This window comes from Harpegnathos saltator, unplaced genomic scaffold (assembly GCF_003227715.2).
Source record: "Harpegnathos saltator strain DR-91 unplaced genomic scaffold, Hsal_v8.6 scaffold672, whole genome shotgun sequence".
Lineage (NCBI taxonomy): Eukaryota > Metazoa > Arthropoda > Insecta > Hymenoptera > Formicidae > Harpegnathos > Harpegnathos saltator.
In genome coordinates, this window is record NW_020230507.1 from 336,240 (window position 1) to 354,137 (window position 17,898).

The following is a 17,898-nucleotide window of genomic DNA, read 5'->3' on the forward strand; positions in this document are numbered from 1 at the left end:
AAATACCACGGTCGGCGTCCATCGCAACCGTCTACACCAGAAGTTCGCCTGCGCTCTTGAGAATTACACGAGAATCGATACCGCAAAATTATTAATGCGTTCGATGCGAGGTGTAACGATCGAATGATCGAACGTGCCGGTAAAAAGGCGTGATCGATCTAATCTCATTAGTCGATCAATCAAGATCCCTAATCCAATATCGATAGTTCGTTATTCATTCATTACCGAGGTCATCTCGGTCACATCAGCGGGGCGATTAGTCGTTCGCGAGTGAGATTCGCGAGTTATTGGGGCGAGCCTAATGAGCCTAAATGAGCGGCGGATGTGCGTCGATTGCAGATACTTACATCACGATAATACTCATAACGAGTCACCGTCGCACGATGTTTTCAACCACACTGAGCTCGTGTGTTGATCTTGAGTTTCATGTAGGAAATTTAACTGCTTATCCCCACCCCACCGGAGCATCGCTCGTCCGTATATTGTGTGTGTCACGACTTACCTCTCTAATAGCAGTAATTAGTATTTTGCCGTCGATAACGCGCAGTTGCCCGAAAGAGCTGTTGCTCTAATCAGTCAGGAGATCTGCAGATAATTAGCACAAAGGAGCCTCAACGCACGCGCTTGTTGCAGAGACGTTTCACAGATACTCTGTGCTCCTCGTGAACGCTCGGCTTAATCTTCGCAATCTCCCGGGTATTACTGTATGAAATACCGTCTCGTTACATTTATCTGTCGGTGCTTAAGTGCCGATTTTGCCAAACAAGAACCCGAAGTCATATGAGTCGCGCGAGTCGTGTGAGTTGGAGTTAACATTCGAGGTAATTCGACATTGATTCTGATCAAAATGCTCGCAAGATTAGATTTTACCCAGCAACGGAGTATCCGCACACATTGAACAAGTGCATGTGACAAGAACAACAGGTGATTTTTCATTGGAAGATGATCGAAAAAAAGTTATCGCTATTTCCACGTTAAAAGAGACTCATCCTCTTACCCGCGACTCAAAATAGGACAACTGCACCTCGCCGCAGACGATCTAGCTTTCCGGTTTTCCTTGATGCAGACATCGTTCGCCGACGATGAACGGGCGTTCGGTCTCCTGTACCAGGCGGATTTCTTCACCGAGGAAAATCGTGGCACGTAGGTCCTTGAAGACATGTTTATAATGGTGAATGGCGCGGTGGAGTGTCTCGCGCGAGGAAAGGACGATCGAAGAGGTAAGAATTTACTGATCGTCTGCAAAGAAATTAAGAATCGATTGATTACATAGCAAGCGTCCGCTTCGATGAATTCTTTACACACACACAAAATAGACTCTTCCGCTTGTAAGATAAACGATAAACGCTAATTGCGCCCATCGTGAGGTATCTTGGGCCCCAAGGGGGCCGAATGCGCGTCCATTTGAAATAGATTAAGCAAAACAACGCACTCGGGCGATTAAGAAGGCTAATAGCACTTGAGTGGCGATTAAAGTGCTGGTCATGATGTAAGCGACTATGACGATCCTCAGAAGAATGGAGCTGATGACTTCCGCGCAGCCGTTGACGTTTATCGTTTCGTCATCCGCCAGCTCCGTGTGCTTACACGGCCCCATCGCGTGCGGATTGCAGCAGCTGAAGGGGACCCCGCGATCTCTGTAGTCCTCGTCCGAGATTCCGTCCTGTCCCGTCGTCTCCTCTTCGGACGCGTAATTTGTCTTCTTGCGAAATGCAAAGACAGAAAGGGAGAATAGTTAACGGGGAAAAATTGCGTACGATTGAGTCAACTCAATTGTGCACGTATCCTTCCTGCCTTTCATGCCTTATCATCGCCTGAGATATCATAGATCGTGGTCGGTACAAATCACGAGATGTCAATTGATACGGACGGCGATCCTTCGAGTGCAACATTACGAAAGCGACAGAAATTATAGCGGCATTGAGTGAGAGAGAGAGAGAGAGAGAGAGAGAGAGAGAGAGAGAGAGAGATTTATTAATGTCAAACGACGAGGACGACGTTCTTCCAACGGCCGAGCGTGAAAAAGAGTCGTGCGCGGTCGAAGCCACCACGATGCCACGATAAATCATGTCAAAGCGACAATCACCGAGACAAAGTCCGTCATTGTTCTCTCTCTCTCTCTCTCTCTCTCTCTCTCGCGGACGCGGATGCTTTCGGAAAGATGACGAGCGAAGCGGGTCTCGAGCATCGTCGGAAGCTTACCTGCCAATCGAGGCGGAACCAGTCGACGTAAGAGGTGTGACCGCAGCACTGCAGCGCAAATTGAATCTCGTCAATCGCATATTTGTAAGAGGCCGTGCTCACGTACAGCCGCATGGAGGCGTTGAAGACGTCAACCAGCGTCTCCCGCCTCACACTGATGTGGCACCCTATCGAAGCTAGGGTCGCCGTATTCAGAGCGGCGCACACGACCACCGCCACCAGGAGGCATCTCAATACTCGGCCAGTTCGTACGTGGCTCTTCGTACGAGAACTCGACCAGCCTCTGCAAAATCGCGCCATCGGTGCGTTGAGATCGTCAATTGATCGTCACTTGCTCTTTAGTGTAAATCATTCATAGGTACTAATTAGGGAGTTTTTGCAATATCGGACTCTCGGATATACTACACCGAGCGAACGATTCAGTTGAATCTAACAAATGCCTATTTGGAATAGTCGAAATAAATTTTTTTGATTGATCGAACAAAATTTTGTTCGACGCGACAAAAACATCTCGTTGGAACTAAGCTGCAACAAAATATTTTTGTTGCGTCAAACAAAACTTCGTTTGGACTATTCCAAATAAGCATTTGTTAAATTCAACTAAATCGTTCTCTCTGTGGTAAGCGGTAAGCGTAAATCGTGAAACGTTATTTGCTCAGAAACAACATAGTAATAACACAGAAATAACATGGCAACGTATGTACGCGACTAAAATAGCATTCACGATCAACCCCGGGGTTTAGCGTATCTGAGAGCCGGTGTTGCAAAAGCTCCCTATTAATTCGAAGGTAAGGCAAAGAAGATGCGCGCGCGAGACGTCGTCGCTCTAACTCGAGTTGTGCCGCGAGCCTACAAATGAGCGTCGCTTATTTATCTGCCACCGGATAGATGCACATGCATTTACCTGCGTATAGTGCGTACGGTTATAAGGGCGCACGGTAATCCCAGAGTCACGTCCGCCAAGGTGAGAGCAACCGGCTGGAAGCCACCTGCGAAGCGGATCACCTGCCACTCCGCGAATATCTCCAAGGCGAACGCGAGGAAGCGTTTGGCCTCGAAGACGGCCAGCGTGAAAGCCACGCCGTAGCCGAACTTCACCTCCCATCCGCAGGTACAGCTCCTCCCTTTTACGGATCTTTTACGGAGGAGCGGACTATGGTTCTCCTGCGACATCCCAACAGCAGCCGCACGCGACGTGTGCGAGCCTGTGTTCTCGATGCGTGCGATTCTCTCGACCGTTGCTCGCGATTCTATCGGCTTGCCAATTCTGAAAAGCGCGATTAACCGATTAATCCGCAATAGGACGGGGACGAATTTGGAACCGCGCTGTTCTGTTCTGAGCAGAAAAGTACGCGCAGAGCGCTTCGCGAAGGCGCTCAGCGCGAATACGAAAAGGAGGAGACTGTGTGTAATTGTTGACATCGGCGTGAATTTTTTCTGGCAATTGTGACACGCGCGTACCTTGCGTTTCACAATTGCAGCCTTTCCTATCGATATTTAACACAATGACAATGACGTCCTTGCGCACAATACCGTGTCGCAATGTCGAGTTGTTGTTGTCGATGAACCGCGCGGTTGCTTTTATGCGCCGTCTATTAGTCATCGGCCGAGTGTACACCGGAAGAGGTATGCAAGGAGAAAAATTGTTTTGACGAGGTACAATTAGACGCAGCCGGGCGGGCCTGCAATTGACATGGCGTGCAAATGGGTCACGTTCGCACGTGGCCATTACGCGCGTGTCCCCACAACGCGCGGCTGGTACGAAAGCCGCGCGAAATAATATTTTCTCATCGCGTCGTTCTCGAACGTCGCGAGCACGAGACGTATTCGCGATACGAATTTCATCGATCCGCTCGGCGATTGCGACAAATCGATGTATCTAATGACGTTTCATTTGCGACACATTATAAATTACAAAGAACGGAAATCAGCTTCTGGCTGAATCCTAAGAAACGTTCTTCCATTAATGTCGATGTAATCGTGCCGATATTGCGTTATCACGTTACGTCGCCTACGTTACGTGGAGAGATCACGAGAACGCCGGCAGAATGGTACATTTTACTGAGCACACAAGACAAATAACGTGTTAACAGTCGTGTGCGCTTGCGATCTTATTTTTATAATACCTTGTTTAATAGCGCGCGACGCTAGAGCGTTTAGCGTTAGCGATAACATCAGCCTCGCGATTGAGAGAGTCAAGATCAAGTTTGGTATCATCAAAGGAAGTTTGACCTTCTACGCGCCTCGAATGTGAAGAACACTTACCGGCTGCCATCGTGCGCTAAAACGGGATAATATCCCGAATCTTGGGAGGGAAATTTACGGTTATGGTTGCGTGAAATACGTCCGTGCAACGTGAAGTATGCCGAGCTTCACGATCCACGGATCTGCGGTCAGGGTCGATAGTCGATATCGATTTCGATACCTCGAGAGCCATTCGAAGTAAATTTATCGAATTTATCGATAATGTATATTATATAGTGCGAAACGTTATTTAACTTTCGTTATAATTAACTAAGATGCTCGCATGATTTATTTCGCCAAAGACAAGCGGCGTATTATACAATCCTGATGTTGAAAGCTCAAGTCAAATCGGCAATCGCTTTATGCCGTCTTAATATCCTATATTTAAAGAAATGCATTCTTATATTTCTCTCTTTATTATTCGTTCGATAGTTTTATAAACTGAGTCAAGAAGTCGAGCGATAATATAATGTGTTTTATAATACAATTTGTTCGTGTAAAAAGTATCTGAATATTTCAGAAGTATTTGCACAAATCACAATTAACAAATGAGCGATAATACTGTCTCCGATACTTTTTCTCTCTTCAGGCACTTCAAAGAGATATTGGAAGCTCCAATCCAATAATTGTGCCCTAACAATTCTTATAATTGCATTGTTACATGCATATAACACCTTATTATTAGTGATAACAACTTATTATAATACGTACGTTATTGAGCGTTTCATCCATCCTTTAACTTCTATAAACTTGTAATATTACATCATTTGATACAATTGAACTAACGTGCTATGTGTCCTTCTGTCTTTTTATGGAAATCTACGATATCCTGCGATTCAATAATACAATAATAGTAGATCGCGTAATCGTCGTCTGTCTCACTACTCTGAGCGTCACAATTTCGATACAATCCCGTGAAATCTTCGTCTCTCTTTCATCAGTTCGGTTAAACGCTCGATCGGAACGTTGTTCAACGTTCAACGGAAGATATTGACTTTAGCGTACTTCTCGCCGTATCTCTGAATAGCAAAATAAGGATATTTTTCCAGCAAGAAGAGCGAGAGTCGCATCAGGCTGTTGTAGAACGCGCGAAAGAACCAGGCCCACCAGGCGGTAGGTCGCATCAGGTAATTCAGCACGAAACATTGCAGGGAGAATAAGAACCTGCTGTGAAACGACATGCTCGAGGTGTCTGAAAATAATATAATATCGTTACTTAATTATTATATAATTATTATATGTTATATAATTATACAATTATATTATATAGTATATAATTATAATATATAACATAATATAATATATTATATAATATAATATATAATATAATAGTATATAATTATATTATATGTTATATAGTTATATAATTATTTAATGTGCCATTTAAAATGCCAATGACGCGAAAGATATTGTATCTCCCATGAATACTTGTCGGATCGGTCAGTTCCCACACTCGGAATCGAAAGCGTTAATTTTTCGATCACACAACAATTGGGGTTATAAATACAAATATATACCCGTGCGGTATTTCACCCGATCTTTTCGTTAACGCGACGTTTTAGGAAAAAATATTTCAGACAAAAGTTGCAGGGCTTCAAAGGATCTATTTACTGACGCTATGAATTTGACTTTGGAATAACCTTGAAAAGTCCAGTCAAGATCAACATAAAAATCTTAAATGGATACCCCAATTTTTTACTGCATCATCTTTTTCTAGCAATTAATTTGAACAACTTTTGTACGAAACATTTTTTTACTTACCTAATATTTTTCGAGATATTTAAGGAAAACTTGATAACTTTTTTAATATTTAACTCACGATATCTCGCTAACTATTTGTCAGAAGAAAAAATGGTACGAAACTTTTTTGCTCCATTTAGTCTTAAAAATATATTGTTCCAATAGCGCCCTGAATTTGGCGCTATTAATTTGATGATATTGAAATTTCCAAAAATTCCAAAAATTTCCAAAAACTCGGAGCGATGAGAAAAAGAGTTTTGTGGAGTGGCTTTCGTCTGTTGCGCGTATTCTTTGCTTTATTCGTTTATATGAAACATTCCACAGGAATATTACCTGTCACGATGGAATGATTATTGTTGCACGCGGATAAAGAGGCCAGATAATATGTGAACGTGATGAACGCTTGTGGGTCGATGCCAAAGTTGATGCACCAGAGGCTCTCCAGCATCACCCGACCCATCGAGTCGAAGTGCTCGTTTTTGTTTGTCAGAGCTGGTAGGAACACCTCGTCCAATATCCTTTGGCAAAGAGCGCGCGCTTCCTCGACTGTCCCCGAACAAAGATTGAATCTGGAAGAGTGTATATTTGCAAGTCATACAAACTCGTGAATTGTGTCGTCTTCGTGGCGGTAATAAATCAAAAGACGTTCTCTACTTTACTACTACACTATAAACTCGAGTATGTTTTATTTTGACACGTGTAAGCTGTCATAGTAAGTTGACCTGTGTAAGCTTTATTCACGCGTTTTTGGTCGTCTGAAATCACGTCGTTTGATATCACTTCGATATCACTTAACGTAAGCTTTAAACGCGTTTAAGCGACGACAAAAAACGCGTGAAGAAAGCTTCAGCTTACATGTTACTATACAGTGTCAAAATAACACACTCGGGTTTGCAGTGTAGGATTTTAAGATCGCTATGTGAGTCGAAGACAATTTTAAATATATTATAATATGCGCGACTAGCAAATATTTTCATATTCCTTGTGTAAGCCGGTTGTGTGTGAGCGACTTATCCGGAATGAAATATTTACGAACGGAAAGGCAAGATTTTATGCAACCGTCGTGCGGTGGAGGGAAACAGAGGCTACGAACTTCTCCTCCATCCCGAGCATGCTCCCGATGACCCTCCAAACATGAACCAAGCCTTCCATTTCCTCACGAGTGGTCTTGATGCCCAGTTTCTCGCTGCTGATCATGATGTAACCGATGAATCCGAACTGGGCCAGCGACATATCCAGCTGCGTTGCCCGCTGTAAACCAGCCTCGGTGCTTCTTCTGAATGCAACGCAATGCTTCTTCCGTACGATCATCAAGGATTCCAGGAATCTGCAACGAGAGGTAAAAATAAATTTGCACAATTTGTATCGTGTAACCTGGGGTCAACCCTTATATAAATTCGGCAAATGTGTGTCGTGAGTCATCGAGTAATCCGACACAATGCGCGCGATGAAAGTGAAGGTCAGTGGAAATATTTCAAACGGAATTTACTCTCCACCGCTCCTTTTCCTCTTGGTTCTCTCACCGACGAAAAATACCCGACGATTACTTAAACTGATAATTAATTAAATTAACTAATTAAACTGGTGTGAATAACTCATTCTCCTTCCGAAGATATGTTGTTAGGAATTGCTGTTTTTTCTCAAGCTGTTTTATCTACAAATATTTAGTGTCTCAAATCTTTTGCTTACTCCTTGGATTTTACAGGGTCCTTTCCGAGCCACACTAGCGTATGAAGAATCGTCATTGCGTATCTGCGATAAGCCAGGCAAGGAATACCGCTTTGTTTGGTAAACATAACTACGTCTAGTATGCTCTTGATGGACAAGAGAGACACCAGACCAGTTAATTTTGCAATCATCATCGAGAACACGTTATTATAGAAAGCTTGTTGCCCAAGCCGAAATTTTCTCTCGTCGTAATACGGAGGCATTTCCGGTTTCACCCAGTCAAAGTCCATCGGAGTTTTGGCACCTTCTTCGAGGATCACACGGAAACGTTCCTCCACCACACCATCTGGAAATTCATCGAATTAAACACTTTAGTAAAATCTTGAGCGACGAGAAGCGAACATTTCAACATTTCGCTATCTCATTTTACTGTATCTTATGGAACGTCGTAATAACGTCAGATTGCGTTGCGACAGCTTACGTTGTTACATATCTTTCTTGAATCTTATTTATCCTGTTGAATCGACGAAAATCTCACAGGACGTTTCACGTTGAGAGAAGGTTGTAAGTTTTTCTTATATTATTTTGTCACGAAAGAAACAAGAAATCACGTATCTTGACTTTCTAAGTTTCCTTGGCTCACAGCCCCGCGGTTACTTTACATTCACACGACGGTGCCTATTATGTAGAATAATCGGGAAGTTCCCGTGTCGCGCTTGGCCGGAACAAAGGACGCGCATAACAATGTAACGCGGGTGATCGTACGTGCACTACGTACCGCATGTAAAAATGCCAAAACTGATGTTAACATCTGTACATACATCGCACGTGAGAAAAATCCGGCAAACGGGAGTCCCGAGAACCTCCACTCACGATATGCGTACTAATTATGCGTGACCGAACACGATCGCTTACAGCGATCGATAACAGTACGTTGCACTCACGTAATAAGTTCACAATCTCTATCGCATGTTAATATCTTTTATCATTAACATGTGTAAACGCGACGGCGGTCCTTGCGAATCGGCGCTGGACTTTTCGTTCAGACAGCGTTGGACCTTGAGGACCAACAGCAACAAATTTAGAAAATAATACCTTCATCATTTATTAATGAGTTTTATTAAAACAGTTACGTGAAGAAGTTTTGCCATTTGCCATATATGGGTTGCTTGTCCTGAGAATCGGACCACTCTAAATCTTGATTATCAGCGTCGTTATAGTCATTATATTTACACACACAAAAACAGCGTTTTAATTTGCGTTAAAACTTGCGCCAACAGCATTCCGTTACATGAATATAATTTTCCGAAGATTATCAAGATTATTGACTAATCGCGATCGTTGTTTCTAACATTAATATGAAATATCTTTTAATTAAAACTTTAATATGAATAATGTTACGATATATTATATTATAATATAATATAATATTATATATGTAATAATATAAAAGTATCTGACGAACTACCTATAGATAAATGCAATACTCGACGACGTCGATTTTTAGACGGCAAAAATGATCCACTCGATGTGGATCACTTTCTGATTCTGTCAGCATTTTAAATCTTCTTTTAGAATTAAGAGAAATTTTTTTTTTAGAATAATTGATAAATGTGCTTCAGAGAGCGAGACTGTACTGTGTCTTTTATGTGACTGACGCGATTCGTTAATCGTCAGCATTTCGCCGCACACCGCCTCTTGCGTTATCTTCTGTTTTGTACCTTAGCTTACGTGCCATCTGAACGAAAAGGCGACAAGAATCCGGTCCGTGTTAGCAATATTAATGGTGAATACAAAAATTATCGCATATACAAAAGCGTTAAATCATGTTTTTCATTATTTTTATTGTTAATTTTATTTTGCACATATATATGTATTCAAGCTCCATCGAATCCGTGATTTTTGCAAACACTGATATTTCGATAAATACTGAGTACAGCGTACGAATTTGCGATTAGCTTAAAGTTCGGAGCCGACTACGCAGCCGTTATGTCATAAGTTACACCTGGCAAATATTTGACGATGGAACGACTCGATAACTGCTTTCGCTATACACATGACTCGTCATACATAAAGAACACGCGTGATTTCGACAGACCTGCAGCAACCGCATAACGTAGAGGTTACAATTATGTGGAGAGAAGTGGTAATCACCTGGTAAAGAAACAATTTTAAATTTTAGATATTACATTAAATTCTCATACAAAGAACCGTAAGAATCGACGAAGAGGATGACAGTGCTTCAATAAGTCAAGATCATTGCGTACGCATTTCATTAGTCGATCGACAATATCGAGATGTTAAAATGTTGTCTCACGCGCCATTTAAACGGAAAGGCAAAAAGAATCCGCTCCGTGTTAGCAATATTAATCGTGAATATAAAAATTATCGCGTATACAAAAGCGTTGTGGTTAAAATAAACCAAAGTGATAAACTAATTGCACGTTCGTGAATATGTATCAATTCGACTCACATTTAATTATTATAAATTTTAGTAAGATAGATATTCGAACGTTTGCGCATCTGATTCGAAAAGCTAAGGCTCGATAGATTCTATGCTTTAACGCTTGGGGCTTTAAGTGAGTCTGCATTTCGCAACTGTACACACACACACACACACACACGAGAGTGATCCCCTCCCAAGTTGATCTGTGATGAAATCGAGACTGGTGCAAGCTACGACTTTCCATAGAAGATAGAAAACCGAATTTATCGAAATTGTATCAGTTCTGTTCTGATCTTCGATTTAACTAACAAAAGATTATAACGCAATTATATATATTTCAACGCAAATTAAGATCGCATAACTAACAAGGTAATAGTTATGGACAATTATGACACAGCAACAAGTGTGAACGAATGTGAGTCAAGGCTACTTCACTCACTAGCACATTCTATTCTTTAACTTCACTTTCATGACGCATTACGCGATCGTCTTGTAAGCGTCCGATGAGAAGAAAAGAGAAAAGAAAATACTCTTTTCAGGTCAATTTTCATTATTTCGATAATCTAATCTAATCTAATCTAATATATACAGAACAATCAATGAAGATTAGCGGCTGTATATCAAACCATGCATACATATTTTTCGTAAATCTTTTAAAATTATTTACTTCGAATTCTTTTTAGTAGAACCGTATTGTCAAATGCGTTCTTCAGGTAGTCACACTTCACGGTACGTGCATACGTACACGGAGCCTTTACGGTTTTATTCGATAAAATTTGAAAAAATCCCGCACACAAAAACAGCGTTTTAACTTGCGTTAAAACTTGCGCTAACAGCATTCCATTACATGAATATAATTTTCCGAAGATTATCAAGATTACTGACTAATCGCGATCGTTGTTTCTAACATTAATATCAAATATCTTTTAATTAAAACTTTAATATGAATAATGTTACGATATATTATATTATAATACAATATAATATTATATATATGTAATGATATAAAAGTTTAACGTTATAATTAAAAAAATATACATCTCTCGATAAAAATTGACTGATTTTTTAAACATCTCGCCAAGAAAGGGCATTTTCTAAATTAAGAAGTCACTGGATATCTTGAAATATTAATGAAACAAATTCAGTAGTACTTTAACGCGCGGCTTGTTCATCTAAAAGAAATCTCCGAAACACTCGTTCTCCAAAGTTATACTTAAAAATGTACATATTTTACATTAGATAAAAAACAAATCAAGAGATACCCAAGACCTAATTCGTTGAAAACAACACTGACATACACACATACACGCATGATACCGAGCCAAATTGAATTTTCACATATACTATGATTTCCCACGTGGATGATTTCACGGAATTCAGCTGACGGAAGTAGCTTCGATCAAAAATCAAAGAACGCTCCTTTTCTCAGTCATCAACTTACCATTTACGACGGCGTCGTCCGTTAATTTCTCAAACATCCTGGCTGAGGCTTGTGAGCTGGCTGAGGACCAGTTGTGAAGTAAAGGACATGCGATGCTGGCTCATCCAGTTATAGGCGCGACAGTTCGATCGGATCGAACGCACCGGTAAGGCGCGAATTTTCTATGCGAAATCTCGAACAGCTACTCCTCGCAAGTCCCGCGAGGCGTACACTCTTTAGCTTTCCATCGCACTAACCGCACTTGGAGTCGCCGCAAGAGCGGCTAGCCGGTTTTCAGCGCTCTGTTGGAGAAAGGAACACCTATCCGCTTCCAGTCCTTTCTCTCCCTCCCATCGTACAACAGTTGTACGTTGTACAGGTAGATACACGAGATTCCTGTATCGACGTGCATGGCTAGTTCTACAGCACCACCTCCTTTCGCGAGTGCGATCCTTACTGGCGATGATGAGAGATGATAAGAGGAACGATAAGAATCACTATTCCCCCTTGCATTTTTTCCTCCCCGTCACTAATTTTTCTATTTTATCATTGCCCGCATCTCTGATCGCGAAAATTGTGTCGTTACATAAATTTGTCGTTACTATTACCATTCATCCACGAAGAAAATAGTTTGGCTGAATTAATTGACGGTGACACGATTAATCGTTGATTTTGGTCGAAGGGAACAGAATTTCCGGCTCCCAAGAGGCAGAAATTTCGTCTGCAGGAACTCGTGTCCAACAGAAATGAGTCTGAATTTTCTTCGATCAAAGCGCGCTTGTCGTCATGTCGACGTCATGTGTCTCATCTAATATTTCTTCTCCATACATGTCGCAAGTTCAAAAAAATTAACATCTTTCTCTCTTTTTTATTTGTCCGTGATAATACAAACTCTATTCTATAAATGTGTGTTAAGAACTGCAGTGTTGAAACCGCCTTGATCTTTTCCTCTTTCTAACAAATGTCTATGCAAATGCAAAAAATTGTTAGTCCACGTGTGTGTGTGTGTGTGTATGATGTGATCTAAAAAAACTGTTTAGCACACGTTATATAAAGCCTGTTACGAATCGTTTGCAAATTTGTCACGAGGAAGCAAGTGCGACGCATGACATCGCGTGCACAACTTTCACACCGAGAAACGCTTCACTCTGAAAAATCGGCGATTAAATTAATGAGAAGACGAAGACGCGGCGAGAAGTTCGCCGAGACACCGCGTAAATTCGCGACACTTTCGCGATGGTAATCGACGTCGCGCGACATTTTCGCGCGATTTGGCCATGACATTTCCGGGCAAGGGGGCGGAGGAAGGGTCTCATCGACTGGATTTCCGCAGTCGTGCCGTTCACCGGTACCGACGCAATAATAATTCGCCCGCAAATTATGGTTTATCACCGGGAAAGACACACGTCACTGTCGCAAATTGAACGAAACGACAGATGGACGGCAGAAATCGAACTGCATCGCGCGCGGAGGAACAAACGGCGCGCGAGCTTGTTCAGCGCACTCGCTGAGAGCCGTCGTCTCACGGTTCGTTTGGCGGGAAAGGAAAGTTTCCCTCCTTTCGCTCTTCTCGTATTCCTGTACTCGATGTTAAAAAAGTACCAAAACGGCGTCGTAGCGTAAGAGCGATGGTAAAAACATGTCGGTTCTCGTCTCACGGTCTCGATCTCTCATCGCGTCGGTTAGCCGCCAGCCATCCCAAAAATTTATTCATCATCTCGAAAGTTGTAATTCAGCACACGCGGCGATTGCATCAGTCATATTCTTACGTAACTAACTTTTCACGTGACATATCGCATAAAAAACATTAAAAAAAAAAAAAAAACAAACATTAAAAAACAGCTTAATAAACAAATAAACGAATCTCCTCTTTTTTTATGCGTTTTTTGCCGAGGATCGCTTTCAAATACACAATACTACGTATATATACGATGCGCTCTACGGATTACACAACCTGTTTTGTATAAAGCTAAGACCGATTTAATATTGGTAAAATTTCAAGACATATGAAAAAAAAATATGTTTACACCGACATCCTTAGTACGGAGAGGGAAATCATATACAGTGGAAACGATTATCTCAGTTGAAACGTTGAGGACATCTCAAAGCCAATTTTATTTTTTAGGTTAGAAAATATATTCCACTTAAAAAATGAAGTTAATATCTTGAATTGTCCTCAATGCTTTCACTTATGAAGTAATCGTCTCCACTGTGCGATTTCTTTCCTCGTACTAAAGAGATGTTGATATAAACTATTTTTTCATGTCTTAAAATTTCTCTAATAATTAAATCGATTACTTTATACAAAACGTCCTGTATGATTAAGAGCGTAAGAGACAACGTAAGTACGTATTATTGTGATCGATAATGATCGATCGAGGTAATGAGTTTAATCGATAACGTGCGTTTTAAACGCGTTTTAAATGCGTAGTACAAGCGGATAACGCACACGTGGCCGAATGACGACACTGCTAAACAGGCATTGGAAAAAAAACCATGTATTATAGAATAATAATAGAGTACAATGTTCATGGTAATAATGATATAATAAACCATAATATGCCTGACAATAATAATAAGATTCTAAAATAACACGAATACTGAATACATATTATTAACAATAATGAGAGGATGGGCGGCGTCGGGATAGTTTTGGCAGAAGAAAGGGCCAAGCCGCGCTATCGAACAGAGATTAAAAAGAAAACCAACGTAATCAATCACGATTACGCCGTGAAACCGATGGTGGAATCCTCGTCAGCAATCGAGAATGCGTTGCGCTTTCAAAACTTTTAGAGATGAAACCTTGATATTTCAATATTGTTAACAAAGATTTGCATGTATATTGCAATTTACATTTTATCCGAATAAATTTTGCACAAACTGAACATTAGTTCAGCATTAGGTTAGCATACACTAAGCGCCATATATCGATATATCGAAATGGGAATTAATGGGGAAAAAGAAAAAAGAATAAGAAAAAAACAATGAAACAAAAAAGTTATGCAACACATTACGCCGTTCATTACATCGACAGAATCAAAAATTGCGATACGAAATTACATCACTAGTCAGAGAACTAGTCACTCGCAACGTCCTTCTTTCGTTGATCGTTGATAGAATTTTGCGTCTCGCGAAAATAACAGAGCCATCCGAGTCAAGTGACTAATTAATCAATTAATTCTGAGTTCGTCCTCGTTATTCTAATTATTCCAATCCAAGGCAAGTCAATCATTGATTCTCGCGATCTTAGATAATAGAGTGTAAAAATCACACAAACAACGCACATCGATTTTGGCTCATCGCAGCAGAATCATTTGTTTAATCGCAATCATTACTGATTTACCAATCACACGGCGCTTAGTATATTAAATTTGAAGTAATATTTACGTCGTAAAAAAGAGAAACCGATATCGCGAGAATAAAGTCATCGTTTACGACGGATATACACGTCTATACACATCGTTTGTACGAATATCTACGGCCAATTGTAAAATCGTATTTACGGAAAGTAATAAAATAGAAAATTCCTCGCATATCCCTTTAATGCGACACATTTATCATTTATCAACAATTGCGCGCATTGTCCCTCTCTCTCTCTCTCTCTCTCTCTCTCTCTTATTTCTTACTCTCAACATCTCTTTTTTCTTCATTTTTTGCGGATTGGTCCTCTCCGTGCGATTGTACATAACAACAACTACTCGCGAACTGGGATCTTAACGTCACTAACGAAGCACCTCGAATACACTGAACAAACATGACTAACATGGCTGGTCCGGAAATAAAATTTAAGGAGAGAGGCGGTATCTCTTGGTTGAAACGGGGGTTCACAGGTTCTCACGGGTATACCTTAAAATATCGAAGCATGCGACGAGGATCACGATAAAAGTGCGGCTCGCAAAATTTCAACAGCTGGAAAGAGTCCGCAGTGGAGTCCGAATCGCTTCTTAAAACTATTAGGCTGAGAAAACGTAATATGCGTAATATCCGAAGAACGGTGAAATCGTTAAAGGCAATTTCTCCTATAAAAAATGCCGTTTCCATATTTACATACATCTTCACGTTAACATGTATAGTAATATAAGATGGCGATCAGAGCACTCTCCCCTAATTTTAGTTCTTCTCTCCTCTTTCTTTTCCTCGTTTTTCCTTTACAGAATAAGGACTAGCAGCAATTACTTCTTAAAAATGACACTTAAAAGAGTACGTCGTCGTGCATGCGGTGATTCGACTGTAATTTGTCGGGAATGAAAGATGCGAGTAAAAAGCTCAGTGGCGGCACTCAGTCTCGGACAACAGTTGACGAAAAACGGGAAGGCAGAAGCATTCTTCGATTACGTACGCACAATAATGACCGCGTGTGTTCACTTATGTCATATAAAACTCACTCTTTTTGTCATCCGTAAAAAAATAATATATTTAGCTTCCGCGCAGGTAATCTCCCAATTCCTAAACAGACTCCCTCCGGTAGGTCCGCGTTGTGAAGTATAAAAATATATTTTTGACAAAGCCGACTTGTGTTTTCCTCATCAGATCGGATCTAAGACAGCCAATCGTTACCTACTCACGCACGGCTTGCAGCAATCCATCGACGCGACTCGAAAACTGACTCTTTCCAACTATTTCAATTTAAAAATGGCAGCTTTATCCGCCACTTCTACCGTGGCAGCGATTATAAGAAATGTTGACGTATATACACTCAGCGTTATCAATATTCTTCAGTTATATCCCGATTCAGACATATCTAAATCAAGCAGACGCTGTCGCGTCTAAAATATTCGTGTTGACTCTCATTCAAGTCTCTTCTTGCTCAAGACATATTCCGTTCAACCCGAAATTGTCGAAATCGGAAAACCTGATGAATGCAAAGGACGCCGTGCGTATAACGACCACGTCTAAATCGGAGGCCAGATACTACTTTCACGCTTAGAAGACCGTTCACTAGCATTAGGAGTATCGGTGACTGTTTAACGCGTTTAAACATTAGATTCTCTAAGACTCTTCTGCTTGCTCCTTCATTTAACTTTTCCTCCTTTTCTTGTTTCTTCTTCTTCTTCTTCTTCTTCTTCTTGTTCAGCTCCTAGAGGCAGGTCGCCGATGCGCGGTGCGTTTGGACACGTTGCTTAATTATAGTATAAATAGGAAAATAATTGTGCGCGACCTAGTCGTTCACGACTGATCGGGGGCCAATCGGGCGATCAGTTTCCCGATCAGGCTGTATACGTGATGCACGAACTCTTTCTTCTTAGGCTGATAAGAACTGGCAGATTATTCAACCAAGAGGCGCATTCGTCACAACTGCTAGCCGAGTGTTTGTGTGTGTGTGTGTGTGTGTATGCAATTTCACAGTTTCGTACGCCTCTCCGGCTGAAACATTACACGGCAAATTCATCCCGAGTCGCGCGATTTCGCGCGCTGAGTATTTGGCGTGTCGAGGAAGATCGTTCGTGAAGACGAATGATCATTTGATCGAACAGAAAGTCGGAAGATGAAGTGTCGTAGTGAGAACTGAGACGCGTTCGCGAAAGACAGATAAGCGGTTTCGTACGAGCGCAACCGGTAGATCGTGGTTTTTCCCTCGGAAGGGAAAGAAAAGGAAAAGAGGAAAGGACGTGCATCGAGCACGCGAATATGCAAAGTAACGTACAAACCCACATGTGCCTCTTGTTTTTATCTCGCGAGACACTCGACATTCCCATAACGATATTACAAATTCAAGGAGTGAGGATACCGCAGAGGCCGCATACGCGAACCAAAAAGAGAAGCTTTATCGCGTGGCGCGACAGATTTTTCCAGAGAGAAGGAAAGAGAGAGAGAGAGAGAGAGAGAGAGAGAGAGAGAGAGAGAGAGAGAGAGAGAGAGAGAAAGAGAGAGAGAGAGAGAGAGAGAGAGAGAGAGACTTCTCCGATCGCTTTGTATAGGAAGATAAGTACGAGACGACCGACTGTGACTGTTACATATTCTATGTGTGAAATGCTTGTCCTTTTTGTCATCTTCTTTCGCCTCACTACTAATCTACGATAACGCTCGCTTTCCTGTGGTGATTATTCGCGTTACTCCGTACAATTGAGTCTACCTGAAGACTCTCGAGTCGTCGCGGAGAGTCGGCAATGTCGCTGCGTACTTGACGCGGCTGGGCGAAAAAACATCGGCATTCCGATGGTAGAACGAAGTAATCTGC

General features: G+C 41.4%; 2 protein-coding genes across 2 annotated transcripts; both read right to left on the reverse strand.

The window, feature by feature from the left end:
• Positions 1-554: 554 nt before the first annotated feature.
• LOC105183735 (uncharacterized) lies at positions 555-3,375 on the reverse strand. The gene is made up of 5 exons (XM_025305096.1): positions 3,107-3,375; positions 2,203-2,485; positions 1,433-1,702; positions 998-1,239; positions 555-702 (listed from the first exon to the last, which is right to left on the reverse strand). Exons 1-5 carry the CDS (start codon positions 3,373-3,375, stop codon positions 612-614), a joined length of 1,155 nt encoding a protein of 384 aa, XP_025160881.1. The 3' UTR covers positions 555-611.
• Positions 3,376-4,729: 1,354 nt separating this feature from the next.
• On the reverse strand, positions 4,730-13,498 carry LOC105183718 (uncharacterized). The gene is made up of 5 exons (XM_011142029.3): positions 11,742-13,498; positions 7,876-8,200; positions 7,280-7,513; positions 6,520-6,755; positions 4,730-5,638 (listed from the first exon to the last, which is right to left on the reverse strand). The coding sequence occupies exons 1-5, from the start codon at positions 11,776-11,778 to the stop codon at positions 5,424-5,426; spliced, it is 1,047 nt and encodes a 348-aa protein (XP_011140331.1). The 5' UTR covers positions 11,779-13,498; the 3' UTR covers positions 4,730-5,423.
• Between the last annotated feature and the right edge of the window lie 4,400 nt (positions 13,499-17,898).

Bases quoted from the DNA above. Each gene is read 5' to 3' on its own strand.
- LOC105183735 (XM_025305096.1), bottom strand. From the start codon at position 3,375: ATGTCGCAGGAGAACCATAGTCCGCTCCTCCGTAAAAGATCCGTAAAA. The intron at 1,703-2,202 runs GTAAGCTTCCGA...GCATTTCGCAAG, and splicing joins GGTTCCGCCTCGATTGGCAG to AAGACAAATTACGCGTCCGA. The intron at 703-997 runs GTAAGAGGATGA...TATTTCATACAG, and splicing joins TGTCCTATTTTGAGTCGCGG to TAATACCCGGGAGATTGCGA.
- LOC105183718 (XM_011142029.3), bottom strand. From the start codon at position 11,778: ATGTTTGAGAAATTAACGGACGACGCCGTCGTAAATG. The intron at 6,756-7,279 runs GTTCGTAGCCTC...ACACTCTTCCAG, and splicing joins ATGCTCGGGATGGAGGAGAA to ATTCAATCTTTGTTCGGGGA. The intron at 5,639-6,519 runs GTAATATTCCTG...TATTATTTTCAG, and splicing joins TAATCATTCCATCGTGACAG to ACACCTCGAGCATGTCGTTT.